At 35.6% G+C, this 19,319-nt stretch overlaps 1 protein-coding gene across 4 annotated transcripts in view; it reads left to right on the forward strand.

Annotated features, from left to right (window-relative positions):
* CCSER1 (coiled-coil serine rich protein 1) overlaps window positions 1-19,319 on the forward strand; it is a 681,310-nt gene that overhangs the window by 430,951 nt on the left and 231,040 nt on the right. For all 4 annotated transcript variants that reach the window (XM_087434596.1, XM_087434595.1, XM_087434593.1 and 1 more), the window contains exon 6: window positions 6,986-7,193. In XM_087434596.1, the coding sequence (XP_087290722.1) occupies window positions 6,986-7,193 (208 nt within the window). The remainder of the gene's footprint in view (window positions 1-6,985; window positions 7,194-19,319) is intronic.

The following is a 19,319-nucleotide window of genomic DNA, read 5'->3' on the forward strand; positions in this document are numbered from 1 at the left end:
TGACCATATATATTCATTATGTCCATTTTTTCTTATAAAACTTTGAATATATTTATAATAGCTGCTTAAAATCCTTGTTTGCTAATTCCAATATATGTGTCATCTCGTGGCTATGAGTTGTTTTTCTGCTTCTTTCCATGTCTGTTCATTTGAGCATTTGCCAGACATTGTGGATGACATATTTTTGAGAGTCTGTATTGGATTGTCTTTCTTTAGAGAAAAAAAGAATGTTGTTCTAGCAGGCAATTAATTTACAAGGAGATCAGATTGATTTTTTGAGGGTTTTGTAAAGTTCGGAACTCTCGTGTCTCCTAGCACTGTGAGACTTTGTCACTGGCAGATACTCTCCTATATCTACATAGGCACAAAAACTGCAGACCGCATCCAAGTTCAGTACCCTGAAACCACTACAGTGGCAACTCATGTAATTATTGCAGTTTTATTTTTGCTCTTTTCGCACCTGGAAATTTTCCTGTCTTTGCCTCCTGCACTGTAATATGTTTAAAAATAAATGTGGTTATAATTTATCTAGTATTTCTGTGTATTTGGAACAGGAGGTGAAGTGGAGTCCAGTGTGTTCCCAGAATCTCCTCAAATTAATTTTTTAACCACGTCTCTGATAGGTGCTACAAAGGAGGGCTTAGCATAGAAAATAGGAACCTATGTGTGTTTGAAGGGTGGGGTACCAGATGTAAAGGAGGTTTCCCTGAGGAAGTGATGTATTTTAAGGAGAGATCTGAAGGTGAGTAAGCAATACTTTTCATGCAGATAGAACAACATATGCAAAGGGCTTCAGGCAGGATGGAGCTCGGCACATTTCAGGGCCTGAATGAAGGCTGGTGTGACTGGAATTCAAAAATCAAGGAAGCAGCTGTTATAAGACGAGGTTTGGTGAGGCAGACAGTTGCTAGATTATGGAGGACCTTTATGACTATGTTAAGATATTTGGATTTTATCTTGCCTTTCCACATATCACAGGTAGTAGTGAACTCCTTCTCATATGTAAATTCATATCTAACTGTGAAGTGTTAACAAGTTCTTATAACCACTGTACTACTGTGGAGGGAAGGATGCTGGTTCCATCTCTTCCAGAAATACGGATAATAACCAATTATAAAACAATTTGAGAAGAAATTCTTTCCTAAAATGACACTTTCAGAGAAACAATATATTTTGAAAGAAAATATGAGAAAAATAGATAGTTTGTTTATCAACAATAGTAGTTAGTTCTAGTTCTAGTTCTTTTTGTAGTTAGTTCCTTAGACAGTTTTTGTTAGGTTCTGGGATGCCAGTTCATTAATACAAATTTATACCCTGTGCCTATCTTTGAGTTATTCAAGCTAGGATTTCATTTACCATGAATAACCTGGATCTTTTTAAAATGAGGTTTAGATAACAATGAGTTTCCCAAAGTAGGGTTTTTAAAAACTATTATATTCTGCAAATCTACTTAATGAAGCTTTGGAAGCCAGTTGTATATGTATGCTTATTTATTATGCTGGGCAAATAGAGATTGTATTTTGTTATGAGAGGTTCGGGGATTCGATCGGAGATGTAAAAGACACTTTCCACTCCAAACAAATGGACTGAAGGTATATTTTATTATATAGAGAATAGTAAAGGCGATAGTCCGCAAACAGATCCGAATAGGTCAAATATTAAGAGGGAAAAAACATCAGCCCGACTGGAAAGGGAAAACATCCACATCGGCTGAAGAGAAATGACACAAATCAACCGGAAAGAGAAACACAAGGTTGACCGAAAAGAGAACACATCAAATCAATTACTTAACATCAAATCAATTACTCACAACATCCACGCCCCACTGCCAGGAGAGCCCTGTCAATCGACGCGGCTGGGCAAGAATCGCACGTCCTGGGCAAGGTGTCCCTTCCACAGGTGGAACTCTCACCGGGTCTCAGTCTCCAGCAGTTGTGTACGTACATTGTTTTCTTTGGTTATCGTCTTAGCCCGGCACAGATGGCCAGTCCGTCCCGTGCTACGACGCTCCAAGAGCCTTGAAGTGTTACAACTTGCAACTCTCTCCGTGGGAGAAGGGCCAGTTCCCACCATGCAGAAAGCAGCTTATATATTTCTTTTTGTGCTGGTGGCTGTAGGTCAATGGAGCAGCCAAACATGGCTGTACTCATGTCAAGACATATTTACTTTTCCATTCTGTGGAAATCTGGTTCAGAAATCATAGTCACATTATAATGAGTAAATCACTGAGATCCCTTATGACCATAGACATTCACTATAATGAAAAGTGTTAGTGCACTGAATAAATAAGGACCGGCTCCTATGATGGGTGAGAGCATCAATCCTTTGAAACTGATGTGGTCTTGTATTTTGTTAGTCATTTTGACCATTATATTGGGAAGTTTTCAAATCATTTGAAGAGTGCATGTAGGTGGAAAGAAAATTTCTCACTATCAAAATGATAGTGCTGGTTATAACTAAATGAGAAAAAGTCTTGAAAATACTCTTATTTTCTCCCCCTGTTAAGGAGAAATCCTTTAATCACTCTATTTTATGTCAAGATGTATATTTTTTCTATTAAACTTGTCTGTCATACTTAAAATAGAATTGCAGGAGAACTTTTGAACTAGCTTGGTAGAAAATTCCTTTCACACAAAGTATCCCAGTGACAAAGTACAGAGCCGATTCACCATGGTAGTTCACGTTAATTGTTTTAAGTACGGGTTGAAACTCTTAAGTTTCTCAAATTGAAACTTTCAAGAATTCGGTTAATGTAACATTTATGAGTTTTGCTGTTGATCCTACTTAAAACCTTAGTTATTTTGGTACTTATGGACTGAGAAAGGCCTGTTAATCTCCATTCAACTTTATCTAAATGCTAGTAAATTCTAAATTATACAGACTTGGTTAGTATTCATAACTAACAAGGCAAGTGTAAATATTACTGAGCAATTCTACCCAAGATTCATGGAGTTGACACAGAGAGGGTGATTGTATATAAATGTGCTTAGTGGAGATTACATTGTCTCTGTTTTTTGTTCGCAGTATTTATGGTGATTAATGAACCACTGTATCAGCCCTCAGTATCTTACTCTTTTTTTTTTTGGCCAAGTTAAGGAACTATCTTTTTTTGATATAAACCGTGTTTGTTCAGTTTCTCAAAACTGTAATACTTCAGAGTTGGCAGACAGAGAGCTGTATATTCCAAAGTGCATGGATTGTATTCTCTGGTGGGCCCTGCTAATGCAGGGACAGGAGAGCATCTGAACCTGGCTCTACCCCACTGGCCTTATTATGGGTTGTCTGTGCTAGTGGAAATTCTGGCTCCGTATTAGAGATTTTTCTTTTCTTGTCAACTACAGGGATAGATTTTTTTTTTTTTTTTTTTTTTTGCGAGGAAGACCAGCCCTTAGCTAACATCTGATGCCAATCCTCCCCTTTTTGGCTGAGGAATACTGGCCTTGGGCTAACATCCGTGCCCATCTTCCTCTACTTTATATGGGACGCCACCACAGCATGGCTTGACAAGCGGTGTGTCGGTGTGCGCCCAGGATCGGAACAAGCGAACCCCAGGCCACCGCAGCGGAGCGCGTGCACTTAACCGCTTGTACCACTGGGCCGGCCCTGGGATACATTTTTTTTTTTAGGTGAATTTACCCAGAGACACTTGGGTATTTTTGGCCCGATAAAAGTCTATTGGTAAAAACATTGATATTTAAAATATTAAACAGTTATAAACCCCAGGCACCAATGAATCAGAAATACAATGGCCGTAAACATAGAACAGGATGCCTGTGCTGGCCTAGCAGCTGAGTAGCAGGCCTATTTCAGCCCATTTCATTAACTGCCTCAACCTAATTAAGAATGGTTTTGATTACTGTGGTCTTGTAGGTGACTATTTTTCATGTACAAGTAAAATGTTTCAAGATAAAAAGATTTGTTTTTCATATGTGAGATATTAGCTGTTGTTTTTTGGTATCAGCTGCTAAAAAGTTAATAATCGTAGTGAGCCTCTTGAGGTCAGTGACTGAGTCCTATTAATCTCTGCAACTTCAGCCACTGTTATTCTGCTGGATACAACATGGGTGTTTTCCATAATTGTGAAGAAATTCCATCATTCTCTCTTTTGGGAATTAAGAATAGATCCAAAGTTTGAAGTATAAAACAAATGGCTATTTTTGTCTTCTAAATGCATTTCTGTATATAGCCCTTTTTAACTATCTGGAAAAGGCAGAGATCCTGAGATTTGTAGATGTTAAACTATAATCCACAGAATCTCAGTAAATTCCTGAAATTGGTTGTAGAGCTTCACACTAGTATGGTTTCTGAAAGCTTTGTCAATCTTCACTGATGTTTAGATTCACGATTGAACAAATAGGTTCAAAGAAACAGCAATCTAGCCAAAGAAATTATAAAAACGTTAGTTTAATTATTTTATTAGGAGAGTGCTAGGAACTTTCAAACCGTGGGTGGCAGCCCTGCAATACCTAATGATTCACTTCTAGAAAAATGTCTGTGTACCAATGAGAGTGTATGCATAGATTATTACACAGAATTATGTTTTATTCATTCTCTCATTATTGTAGTCTTTTATTCAACTTCAATTGTATAATTATTTACTGAGTTGCCTAATATGTTCCAGACACCAGGCAAGCTCACAACTTAAACTTGATAAATCTTTGAAAATTCTATTATAACTAAAATACTGTTATATATAATGTGATTTCTAGTTTTTATATTCCATTTTATTCTTCTTGGTCTTAGAGAAAATAGCCTAGAATACCTAGAAGAAGATTTTTATTTCTAAAAATATTTTATTGTATTCATTGTATATGAATGATTGTATAGTTCACTATAAGTTGTTTATAATTAAAATGAATGTCATATCAGATAAAATATACTTTTTTTCTTTTATTTTTTTTTGCTGAGGAAGAGTAGCCCTGAGCTAACATATGTGCCAGTCTTCCTCTTTTTTTTTTTTTTTTGCTTGGGGAAGATTAGCCCTGAGCTAACATCTGTGCCAGTCTTCCTATATTTTGTATGTGGGTTACCGCCACAGCACGGCTGACAAATGGTATATGTCCATGCCTGGGATCCAAACCTGTGAACCCGGGCTGCCGAAGCAGAATACGCTGAACTTAACCACTAAGCCAGGGGGCTGGCCCCCAGGTAAAATATATTTTAAAAATGAAAATATAAATGAGTCTTGGTATAATTATAGGTATATTTTTGTTTTTGTTCATTTGCTTGCTTGTTTTTCACACAAGGTGAGATGTAGAATTGTGTAGTGATTTAGAGCTCAAGTGCAATAATCTCAGCTGTCTCTCGTTTGCTGTGTGACCATCAGCATGTTACTTAAACTCTCTGAGACTCATATCTCTCAACTGTGAAATGGGTATTATAACAGTACCTACCTCAAAGAGGTGTTGTGAGTAGTAAGTGGTTTAACATATGTAAAGTCCTTACAAGACTACCTGATATACATTAAGTATTACAATATGTGCACGTTATGTAGTTAGTAGGAAAAAAAATCTTATCTTGTAAGAGTGCTTAGATTGGTTCATCGCAGGTCTACTTCTTACTAGCTGTTTAACTCTGAGAAAAGTTACTTATCTGGGCCTCAGTTTCCTCATATGTAAAATGGAAATGCTCATTATATCTACCTCTTGGATTTGTTCAAGATTTGAATGAATTAACACACGTGAAATGGTTAGCAGTACTTGGCCCATAGTCAGCCCTCAAAGAATGTTAGCCATGACTATTTATTTAGTATTTCATTATAGATATAGTAATTACTATTTTATCATTGAACAGACATTTGTGATCAATGAATATACCTGTGTATACCTGTGAAGACAAATAAACAATTGATGTGATCCAAAAATGTGTTTTCTTTGCTAATTTTCCAATACTTTATAAATTAAATTATACTATTTGTGAATAATCAGATTTGAATAAAATTAACTGAGGATATATTTTCTTATTTGCATCTTTGCCTAACCTTGGTGGCAAGTTCCAAGGCAGCTCTATTTTTTCTCAGTTTAGGTTGCTGAGTGACCTTGTCATATAATTTGGGAAATAATATTCATAAAAGCTATTGAAGTTGAGCACAAGTCCTAAAGTATTTTTTCATAAATATCGTGAGCTATGTTATAATATTAATTGTCATTATTGTATAGGCCCCTTGGTTTTAATGAATGGAAACAAACTTAGACAAACTCATTAAAAAAGACTATTTCATAGGCTCCTCTTTTCGTACTATTTTTAGATCTGCCTGATCTGCACCTTTGGAAAATTGTCAATCTTAGTATCTTTTCTTTTACCTATACTTCCAGTGCTAGCCATGTTAAATGATTTTCAAAATGCATTATTTTCAAGTAATTGATTGTCAAGTAGATTGTCAAGTTGATTGTCAAGTAGAACAAAATAAATATGTGTTTTTTCCCCCACACATAACTATGCTAAAAATTTAATGACTATTTTGATAAGCATGCTAATTACATATCGAGTTGTGCATTTTCCGTTTATTTCACTAATTTCACATAAAATTCTGTGCATACTAGTCTTCCTTAATTCCTAAAATGGTCATTGGTTACTTTAGTAATTTAATATAATAATTGCCAAAATTATGTTATCCTAATTTTGATTTCTTAATCTTTCCTTTCCAGTTAATTTTTAAGCATATTTTCAGAAAATCTTTATATGAAATTTCTCTTTCAGTGATTTCTGTTGACTTTCAACATTTTTAAAAGAGTTAAATAAGTGTAAACACAGTTATCATATATAAATGAAATTTGGTTGTCATTGAATCTTACTACTAAATATACAATTGACCCATTTCATAGTTTTGACAAAAGATTTAGGAATTTTCAAAGATTAATATGAGGAAATGACCAGGGTGACAAGGAAATTTTTTCTAGCTCACTACTGACATTGATCAACAACTTGGAAAATGCTGCTCTGAATATGCTACATTGTAATTTTTGTTCACTTTTTTTCTTCTTAGGAACCTTTCCCTGAAGTTAACAAAAGACGTTGATCAGGAAGCCAGGTGTTCCCACATCAGCCGAATGCCCAGCAGTCCATCTGCTGATTGGCCCCTGCAAGGTGTGGAAGAAAATGGAGGCATAGATTCTCTGCCATTCAGACTGATGTTACAGGATTGCACAGCCGTCAAGACGTTGTTATTAAAGATGAAGAGAGTTCTTCAAGAGGTAATGGTTTACTCTAAGATTAATGTCTTTCAGTGCTGGTAGACCTGGCTAGTCCCTGCCTCTATCGATAATTAACTGCATGACCCTGGGCAGGGGTGGGCTATCCTCTAGGAGCTCAGCTTTTCACGTATGTCAAATAAAGGATTTAGAGTTCTGGTTTATAAGGCATTCTTCAGTGTTAAGTCTAAGATTTGTGAAGGAATTGAAAAAGAATAAATTGACAACAAGCCTGGGGAAAGTCAGGTAAAGAGAAATGGACATCAGCTATTAAGTTATGTTTATATGTCATTATAAAGCTATTGGGAGATCTATTAAATGGACTTTACTTTGATGATACGTGAGGCTTAGTTTATATGATACCATAAAAGTAGTTTATTTAGTCATTTTTGTCCCAGTAAAAATCAGTGTAGTAAAATTTAATCTGAAACTTTGACTGATTTTGCCCATTGAACACAGCTGCCCTCCTACAACTTATGCTCAGTTAAAGGATGAGCTAGTAGGGAAACTGCATGATGGAGTCTCTCCCCTTTATGTCCAGGAATCAGCCATTCGTTAGGATTCAAGGGTGTTTATGGCTTTATTGTTATAATTATAAGTTATGTTCTTTGGGGGATTTTTGTGAAAAAGGTACACATTAATATTATTTCAAAGTGTAAAGTGAGGAGGGGTCAGAAATTTTAAATGACTTTCCTCTAGTAGGTGTGAATTCAAGACAACAGCCTGAGATTTCTGACTCTAAATTCTGTGACTTTTTATTGTATCCCATTATCATTCAGTTGATGGGACATATGAATAAATAGTGTGAGAACAAAAAGGTGTAACTATTTAGAAGGAATAGTATTATGGCTCCCTTACAATGATGATCACTGATATTTGCTTTTCTAACACTTTGATGATAATAACAGTGCTGGCAGCTACCACTAGAGGCCAGAATGGAATCAGGAAGAGAGAAGGGAACTTGAAAGAAACGATTGGCATAGACTCTTGGGGGGCATCCAGTCACGTGTTCTTATCAACTGTTAAAGTAAAAACTGGAAGAGATCTCTGTATCCCATACCAGTTTATATCACTGGTATGGTCTTTGCGTCTAGAATCTGTGCAGTGGTGTGCAGGAGTGGTGTGCTTATGCTTGATGACCATTAGAATTTCAGGAATTTTACGAGCTTGCAGTTAAGCACAGGCATAAAAAAGTAAACTGTATATGCTTGTAATGAAACAAATTATATTTTTTAAAGCATAATCAGTACTCAAAACTCATCATTTCCTATTTACTTTACTACATTTTACTATTAACTGCACTCTTGAGCTTATTTACATCTATTGGATCTATACGTGGAAATACTATATAATAGCTACTGTGCATATTTCCCAATTTTAGATTCTTGTATGTCATTTTGGTAGCTTGAAATCAGCCAGGTGGGAGTATTATGCCACAGAAATTGTCAAACATTATAAATTAGGGCTTTTAATCTTTGGTGAGCTTGTTGTCAAATATTTACCAGCACACCACTGTCTGTATGACTGTATGGTGTCTATACTGATAGAAGCGTTCTCCTGCACTTGTGGAATCTCCCTGACCTTTGGCTTAACATGCAGTATGAACCTCTTTGAACAAGGCAAACTTAATAACAGCTGTTATATTAAAAGATATTAATCTCAAAGTCTATAACACTCAACTGTTCAGCTTTCTACTTTTCTCTTTGATCTGGATTTTAATAAAAAATTAATGTAAGTAAAGGGAAGTAGAAGAACTGACAGGAAGTGTCAAGAGGCTTTCTTAGGGTATTTAATTTTATAATTTAAAAAAATATATATAATAAAAAATAAATAATAAAATAAAAATAATATAAATAAATAAAATAATAAAAATATATAATAAAAAATAGTGATATTCACTATAGAATCAATGTTCAGAATATATTGAGATTGTTTTTATGCTTTCATCTATTTTTCTTCATTAAAGAGTATTTGAAGAAACTGAAGAGAATTGATTATTAAAGCTGATGTGCAATGAGCAATAATTACATGTTTATTAAGCCCATTCAGAGAGCAGGGGGTCTTTTTTTTTTTTTTTTTTTCCCCCACTGAGGAAGATTTGCCCTGAGCTAACATCCATGCCAATCTTCTTCTACTTTTTTAGTATGTGGGCCCAGGCCAGTAACAGAGTGGTGTAGGTCCGTGCCCAGGAACTGAACCCAGGCCGCCAAAACAGAGTGCACTGAACTTAACCACTAGGCCACCGGGGTTGGCCTGAGAGAGCAGGGGGTCTTATTCTTTATAGTCAATAAGAAAAGAAATATTATTATATGATTATCATAGACAGCTGTTCAAGTAATAAGATATTTATAATAGATGCCTTTAAAGAAAATGGTTTATTTGAAATCTTCTCTAAGCAAGGAATATTCAAATAGCAATTCACATTTCATTACTAAATTTGAGTTTAATACCAACCATTCATCTTAGATTAACAACATCGTTTTAATATAGAAAAATAGTGTTTATTCCTATTTTATGAACTTATCTTTTATGGTGCATAGTAGTCCAACTTTTGTACATAGATTATTTTTTAACTGCAGAAGATCCCAATTATTTGATTTTTAAGATAAAAAGTAACTAATGAGTTTAATATATCACACTAGAAAATGTTCTTAATTGAGATTTTTCCTAATGGTACATCTTAGATATTAATTTTGAAGTGGGTCGAGTGTGAATAATCTGAATGGAGTCGTGCGCTCCTAATTTTGTTTGCCTTCTTTGAAGATCAGTTGCTATTATTAAAATACATGTGCATATTCCCAGCAACCCCAAACATCAACTCCTTTATTAAAAAAAAAAAAACTGACTTTGGGCCCTTAGAAATTCTATTACAACTTTATTCTTTAGTACTAGTAATAAAAGAAGTGACTGTAGCAAGGGAAGAGAGCTATGTAAATTTTTTTCTTCATCTTTTGTTAATTTTTTTCATATAATTCTGTTATCTGTAAAAGAGAGAATGCTTAATATCTACAGAGATAGTTTCTGTTCTAATGTTTCCTTTCACTTTGTTCTGTTCTCTTTTTGTCACTCTCTTATGATAAAATTTGTTTGTACCGTATGGTAACTGACCAAGAAAACTACTGGGAAGACATTTCAGGTATGACGAATAGTGTAGTTTCTAGTAAGATAACAGGTAATAAGAATGTTTGTTCAAGGTTGTTTGTAATCCCCCTCCCCCAAAGCCCCAGCCTTTTTAATTTATATAATACAATAAATCAAAATTTGTGGGATAGAGTTGAAACCATGTTTGGAGGAAAATTTATAGCTTTAAAAGTTTATATTTGGGCCGGCCCCGTGGCTTAGCGGTTAAGTGCGCGCGCTCGCTGCTGGCGGCCTGGGTTCGGATCCCGGGCACGCACCGATGCGCCGCTTCTCCAGTCATGCTGAGGCCACGTCCCACATATAGCGATTGGAAGGATGTGCAGCTATGACGTACGACTATTTACTGGGGCTTTGGGGAAAAAAAATAAAATAAAATTATAAAAAAGAAGAAAAGTTTATATTTAAAGGAAGAAAGTATTATAATTGATTATCTAAGTTTCTTCCTTAAGAAGCTAGAAAAAGAAGGGCAAATGGACCTCAAGGAGGTAATAGAAAGAAATATAAAGAACAAAATTAATGAAATTGAAAACAGACCAATAATAGAAAAATTACAAAGCCCAAATTGGTTTCTTGGGAAATTTTTTAAAAAATGGCTGTTGAAGAAAAAAATTAAAGAAAAAATAAGAAACATGAATTACTAATATCAGCAATGAATCAAGAGGGGAATAATTACTACAAATCCTAAAGATAGTAAAAGGATAATAAGGAAATATTATGAACAACAGTATGGCAATAAATATAACAGTATAGATGAAAAGCACAAATTCCTTGACAAATACAACTTTCCAAAGTGACACAAGATGAAATTAATCATATGAGTAGTCCAATTGCTATTAAAGGAATAGATTTTATTATTAAAAAAAGAAAAAGCTTTCCTTAAAGAAAAATCTAAAAGCCCAGGAGGTTTCACTGGTGAATTCTATCAAATATTTAAGAAAAACTTGAAACCAATATTACTTTTAAAAAAATTGGGAAACAGAGGAACAGAATATGCTTCTCTGGCTTCCCCCAGATTGTGCAATCCGAGAGAGAGAACAAGACAAAATGCAGATGTCTTTTATAACTTAGTCTCAGAAGTAACATGCCATCACTTTTGTAAATTTATTGGTCACAAAGAACAACCTTGATTCAGCACAGGAGGGCACTACACAAAGTCCTGGATACCAGGAGATGGGGAAGATTGTGACCCTTCTTGGAGGCTGGCTACCACATTCCACCCTCTGGCCCCTAGTGATACATCCCTCCCAATGCAAAGTACACTTATCCCTCCCAAGGCCACCCAAAGGATCATTCCATTACAGCATCAGCTCAGAGTACAGAATCTCCTCATGTAAAGCATGTGTGTAAAGATGACGCTTAAGTATAGCAACTCAGGTATAGTTCTCCATTTGAAGACCTGTGAACTAATGCATAGGTTAGCAGTTTCTTGATTAGGAGTTAAAGCCTGGAAATAATTCTCCATGACTTTTAGTTCCTTCCCCTGAACTCTTAGTTCTGTTCTCCGAGTCATCCTTTCTTTTCTTATAAAATTAGCACATGTTTGCAGCTTAATAGTTTTCTCATTCTTAATGTGCTTGTAGACATTGGTATCCAAAGGCCTTTTTTTTCTTCTGTACTGTCTCTGTTCCTTTAAGTCTAAACTACAAAGTGTTTTTGTGAGTATAACTCTCTTAAATTCTTCTTGAATCTCTCGTGAACCTCACTCCTTAGGGCTTTATTCCATTAGACAAAAGCCACACCCACAAATGTCTTCAAGATAAGCCATTCTTTAGCTTGAAATAGCTAACAGACAACCCCTTTAAGCTTCTGGTTGAGAGGATTTGTGGGACATACCCTAAAACCTGCAACTAACGGCACCTTTTATCTGACTGAACTAGATACTCTGCTGCTCTACTTTTCACCTTGCAGAATAGCTCTACATATACTAAATAAATTCCTAAGGTCACAAAAAATGTTTATATCTGGATTGGTGTAGTTGTTGCATAGATTTACATTTTATCAAAGCTCATCAAATTATACATTTAATTAGACAATACATGGACTGTCATCACATAACTTATTTAACTGATAATATCAGTCCTTCCATTTTGTGGGATTGCTGTTCTCCCCTTGGAAGACCTGTAGAAGAGCTATGACTATTTGTTGTACAGACTAAGGGTACTATTGTTAGTTCTTACAAATTGTTATTGCAGCTTAATTTTCTTCTCATTTTTAAAATAACATAAGTAAAAAAAAAGAAATCAACAGTGTAACACTGTCTTCATACCCAGCAGTGGATCACATTGTATACTCCCTGAAGAAACCTATGGTTTAAATAATGGCATATTTTAGATTCACTGAGAATGGATCAGTTGCTGGATAAGAATATTCTGCCTACATAAGGCCTGGCTCTTCATGAAGCTATAAAACTTGATCTGGAAATTAGATAAGAAGAGGAGGGAAGTGTAATTCCATAACTCTTTTGTTATGTAAGCAACCTTAACTTTCAGTAATCCTCTGGGAGAGATTAGAAAAATTAGAGAAAAATTCTTCCCTAAACCCCAGCCCCATTACACTCACAGAGTCCCACTGGAGGAAATATATTAGAGGGGTAAAAATCACAGGTGTTTGGAATCATGGAGAGCTAGGTGTCAATCTCACTTCCGCCACTTCATAGCTGCCACAAGTTTTTTAAGGTATTTAAGTCTCTGTTTCATCACATGCAATATTACTAGCTATCTTATAGAGTTATTTAGACAATTAAACAGTAAAATGTATATAACAGGTAATCACAGTGGGAGTGTGGCATAAGCACCCATGGACATGAGCTACTGTAATGATCTTGTTTGTGTGATTATTACTGACTGTATTAAGCCAGGTGGAAAATATTTGAGGTTTCTTAAACACTTGGAAATATACCACTAAATGTTGTTTAATAGAACAAAGTATTGTATTTATTGAATAATAATTCAAAAATAATAATTGTTAATAAAGGCCCTACTAGCTGAAACTAAAAGTAGAGGTCTTGTTGCCATTTATGCTTTTCTGGGCTTTCAATTGTGGTAGCACATTTGACCTGACATTTCTTGGCAAAAGAGCTACTACATGTCAACTGAATTTTCTGTTTACAGTCAATATATAAGAAAGATTTTTCCAAGTGAGAAATCATAGTGACAGACCATGGTGGTAGCAGTTGAGAGAGAGAAAAGAGAAAAAGATGTGTGATGTGTTTTAGAAGTAATGTGAACAGTACTTGCTGGTGAATTGGAATTGGTTGGTGACAGAAAGACAAAAAAGCAAGGGTAACTGAGAATTGTAGTTTGAATAACAGTTGGCTATTACTGCCATTTTCTGAGACCGGGAAGACTAGGAGAGGAGTAACCCATGTGAGGCAGAAAGGAAACCAGTATTCTGTTTTGGCCAGGTTAAAGTTGAGATGCTTATTTAGACATGTAAGTGTATGTATCAAGTAGAAATTTGCATTAATGTGTCTGCAAGCCCAGAAAGATCAGGCCTAGAAATATTGACTGAGTATTCATGATTATACAGATTCTGTTTAAAGCTATAAAAGAGAGAACTTGCATTTAAAACCAGGGTGGGAAGCTCCAGTGATGAGCTTCCAGATGATCAAGAAAAAGAGTATCCAATAAGATGGGAAGAAGACTAAGAGTGTAGTGTCAAGAAGCCAAGAGAACACGATATATTTAAAGTGCTAAAAGGAAAAAACTTACAGCCAAGAATACTCTACCCAGCAAGGTTATCATTCAAAATGGAAGGAGAGATCAAAATTTTCCCAGATAAGCAAAAATTAAAGGAGTTTGTCAACAAGAAACCAGTGCTACAAGAAATGTTAAAGGGACTGATTTAAGGGGAAAAGAAAAGACCACAAATAGGAAAAATTATCTATTTCCATGATTAGAACGTAATGGATACAAATGCACAACAAAGAGGTTAGATATGATATCAAAAACATGAGGGAGGAGGGGAATTAAAGAGTACAGCTTTCAGACAGAGGTCAAACTAAAGTGACCATCAATTCTGTATAGAAGAAGAAAGGAACAGAGAAGGACTACTAAAACACTGAGAAAAAAAAAAAATTTTAAAAGTGGCAGTAAGTACATACTTATCAATAGCTACTTTAAACGTCAATGGACTAAATGCTCCAATTAAAAGGCATAAGGTGGCTGACTGCATAAAAAAACAAGACCCATATATATGCTGCATACAAGAGACACACTTCAGACCTAAAGACACTCACAAACTGAAAGTGAAGGGATGGAAAAAGATACTCCACGCAAATGGCAATGAAAAGAAAGCTGGGGTAGCAGTACTCATATCAGACAAAATAGACTTTAAAACAAAAACTGTAAAAAGAGACAAAGAAGGGCATTACATAATGATCAAGGGAACAATCCAACAAGAGGATATAACACTTGTAAATATCTACGCACCCAATGTACGTGCACCTAAATATATAAAGCAATTATCAACAGACATAAAAACAGAAATAGACAGTAACACAATAATCGTAGGGGACTTTAACACTCCATTTACACCAACGGATAGATCATCCAAACAGAAGATCAATAAGGATACATTGGCCTTAAACGACACACTAGAACAGATGGACCTAGTAGATATATACAGAGCATTCCATCCAAAAACCAAAGAATACATGTTCTTTTCAAAGGCACATGGAACATTCTCCAGGATTGATCACATATTAGGCCACAAAACAAGTCTCCATAAATTTAAGAAGATTGAAATAATACCAAGCATCTTTTCTGACCACAACGGTATGAAACTAGAAATCAACTATAGGAAGAAAATCAGAAAAGCCACAAATACATGGAGATTAAACAAAATGCTACTGAACAACGACTGGGTTAACGAAGAAATCAAAGAAGAAATCAAAAAATGCCAGGAGACAAATGAAAATGAAAATACGACATGCCAGAATTTATGGGATACAGCAAAAGCAGTTCTAAGAGGGAAGTTTATAGCGATACAGGCCTATCTCAACAAACAAGAAAAATCTCAAATAAACAATCTAACAATGCACCTAAAGGAACTGGAAAAAGAAGAACAAACAAAGGCCAAAATCAGTAGAAGAAGGGAAATAATAAAAATCAGAGCAGAAATAAATGAAATAGAGACCAAAAAAACAATAGAAAAAATTAATAAACCAAGAGCTGGTTCTTTGAAAAGATGAACAAAATTGGCAAACCTTTAGCTAGACTCACCAAGAAAAAAAGAGAGAAGGCACAAATAAGTAAAATCAGAAATGAAAGAGGAGAGGTTACAACAGACACCTCAGAAACACAAAAGATTATGAGAGAATACTATGAAAAGCTATATGCCAACCAATTCGACAATCTGGAAGAAATGGATAAATTCTTAGAATCATACAACCTTCCAAAACTGGATCAAGAAGAAGTAGAGAATTTGAATAGACCAATCACGAGTAAGGAGATCGAAACAGTAATCACAAACCTCCCCAAAAATAAAAGTCCAGGACCAGACGGCTTCCCTGGTGAATTCTACCAAACATTCAAAGAATACTTAATACCTATCCTTCTCAAAGTCTTCCAAAAAATTGAGGAGGGGGGGAAGCTCCCTAACTCATTCTACGAAGCTGACATTACCCTGATACCAAAACCAGACAAGGACAACACAAAAAAAGAAAATTACAGGCCAATATCACTGATGAACATCGATGCGAAAATCCTCAATAAAATACTAGCAAATAGCGTACAACAATACGTTAAAAAGATTATACACCATGATCAAGTGGGATTTATTCCAGGGATGCAGGGATGGTTTAACATTCGCAAATCAATCAACGTAATACACCACATTAATAAAATGAAGAATAAAAATCACATGATCATCTCAATAGATGCAGAGAAAGCATTTGACAAGATACAGCATCCATTTATGATAAAAACTCTGAATAAAATGGGTATAGAAGGAAAGTACCTCAACATAATAAAGACCATATATGAGAAACCCACAGCTAACATCATCCTCAATGGTGAAAAACTGAAAGCCATCCCTCTAAGAACAGGAACCAGACAAGGATGCCCACTGTCACCACTCCTATTTAACATAGTACTGGAAGTCCTAGCCAGAGCAATCAGGCAAGAGAAAGAAATAAAAGGGATCCAAATTGGAAAGGAAGAAGTGAAACTCTCACTATTTGCAGATGACATGATTTTATATATAGAAAACCCCAAAGAATCCACCAGAAAACTTTTAGAAGTAATAAACGAATATGGTAAAGTTGCAGGATATAAAATCAACATACAAAAATCAGTTGCATTTCTGTACACTAACAACGATGTAGCAGAAAGAGAAATTAAGAATACCATCCCATTTACAATTGCAACAAAAAGAATAAAATACCTAGGAATAAACTTAACCAAAGAGGTGAAAGATCTGTACACCGAAAACTATAAAACATTTCTGAAAGAAATTGAAGAAGACACAAAGAAATGGAAAGATATTCCGTGCTCTTGGATTGGAAGAATTAACATAGTTAAGATGTCCATACTTCCTAAAGCCATCTATAGATTCAATGCAATCCCCATCAAAGTTCCAACAACATTTTTCACAGAAATAGAACAAAGAATGCTAAAATTTATATGGAACAACAAAAGACCCCGAATAGCTAAAGGAATCCTGAGAAAAAAGAACAAAGCTGGAGGTATCACACTCCCTGATTTCAAAATATACTACAAAGCTGTGGTAACCAAAACAGCATGGTACTGGCACAAAAACAGACACACAGATCAATGGAATAGAATCGAAAGCCCAGAAATAAACCCACACATCTATGGACAGCTAATCTTTGACAAAGGAGCCAAGAACATACAATGGGGAAAAGAAAGTCTCTTCAACAAATGGTGTTGGGAAAACTGGATAGCCATATGCAAAAAAATGAAAGTAGACCCTTACCTTACACCATACACAAAAATTAACTCCAAATGGATTAAAGACTTGAATGTAAGACCTGAAACTGTGAAAGTTCTAGAAGAAAACATAGGCAGTACGCTCTTCAACATCAGTCTTAGCAACATCTTCTCAAACACCACGTCTGACCGGGCAAGAGAAACAATAGAAAAAATAAACAAACGGGACTACATCAAACTAAAAAGCTTCTGCACAGCAAAGGAAACCATCAACAAAACGAAAAGACAACCTAACAATTGGGAGAAGATATTTGCAAACCATACTTCTGATAAGGGCTTAATCTCCAAAATATATAAAGCACTCATGCATCTTACCAACAAAAAAACTACCAACCCAATTAAAAAATGGGCAAAGGACCTGAACAGACATTTCTCCAAAGAAGATATACAGATGGCCAACAGACACATGAAAAGATGTTCAAAATCATTAACTATCAGGGAAATGCAAATCAAAACTACAATGAGATATCACCTGATGCCCGTCAGAATGGCTATAATTAACAAGACAGGAAACAACATGTGTTGGAGAGGATGTGGAGAGAAGGGAACTCTCATACACTGCTGGTGGGAGTGCAAACTGGTGCAGCCACTATGGAAAACAGTATGGAGATTCCTCAAAAAATCAAGGATAGAACTACCATATGATCCAGCCATCCCACTGCTGTGTATTTATCCAAAGAACTTGAAAACACCAATTTGTACAGGTACATGCACCCATGTGTTCATTGCAGCGTTATTCACAATAGCCAAGACTTGGAAGCAACCTAAGTGCCCATCAAGGGACGAATGGATAAAGAAGCTGTGGTATATATACACAATGGAATACTACTCAGCCATAAGAAACGATGAAATCCAGCCATTTGTGACAACATGGATGGACATTGAGGGTATAATGCAGAGTGATATAAGTCAGAGGGAGAAGGTCAAATACCATATGATTTCCTTCATTAAGTAGTAGATAATAACAACAATAAACAAACACATAGGGACAGAGATTGGATTGGTGGTTACCAGAGGGGAAGGGGGGAGGGAGGAGGGTGAAAGGGATAATTCGGTACATGTGTGTGGTGATGGGTTGTAATTAGTATTTTGGTGGTGAACATGATGTAATCTATGCAGAAATAGAAGTACAATGATGTACACCTGAAATTTTTACAATGTTATAAACCAATGTTACTGCAATAAACAAAAAATTAAAAAAAAAAAAAAAAGAGAAGCCAAGAGAAAACATTGCTTCAAGAAGGCCAACTTGAGGAATGGTGGTGAGAAGTAAGTATGGTATGAAAAGAAAAGATAAGCAATCAATGAATTTGGCAACCCATTGATTAATTCCAAAATCGTATTACCTAGGCTTTAGGAATTTCAATATGTAAAACAACCTAGTCAAAGAGTTAATTTATAAAGCCAAAGCCTAGAATAGAAATAGTAACCATTTCCAGCTGGTTCTCAGTCGTTATTATTGTACTAACAGGCTGCTCAGATTTAAATTTCAGTTCTTACTAGGCACATGTGACTTTGGGCAAGGTGCTTAATCTCTCCATAAAAATCTGGTCTCTTCCAGAATGGAATTACTGGGTAAGTGCATGTTCAAAACTACTAGATGATATCAAGGTTTTTCTAAAGTACTTTTACCAAATTACTCTCCCAGCAGGGTATAGCATATTCATGGAATAGAATACTTTATGTTCATGTATCATGTCCCATGAAGAATATTTTGAGCACAAAAATTAAGTCACAGATAAATTCATACAGAATATAGAATTCAAAAATATGCAAAGCTGAGGAGAGACGTCAAGATGGTGGCATAGGCAGACTCTGAACTCACCTCCTCCCTCGGACACAGCCTATTTACAACTATTCTTGGAAAAATTACCCCTGAGACAGAATTGAAAACTGGATAAGAACAACTCCTGCAACAAAGGACAATCCTAATTGAGGTGGAAGAGGCAGAAACTCCCTTCTAGAGAGGAAAAATGCCACCTTCACAAGCCGCCAGCTTCACGGCCGCCCAGGAGCAGCCCAAAGGTGCACAGCCCTC

Source organism: Ceratotherium simum, chromosome 8 (genome assembly GCF_057802395.1).
Source record: "Ceratotherium simum simum isolate JZ-2026a chromosome 8, ASM5780239v1, whole genome shotgun sequence".
In the NCBI taxonomy this organism is placed as follows: Eukaryota; Metazoa; Chordata; class Mammalia; order Perissodactyla; family Rhinocerotidae; genus Ceratotherium; species Ceratotherium simum.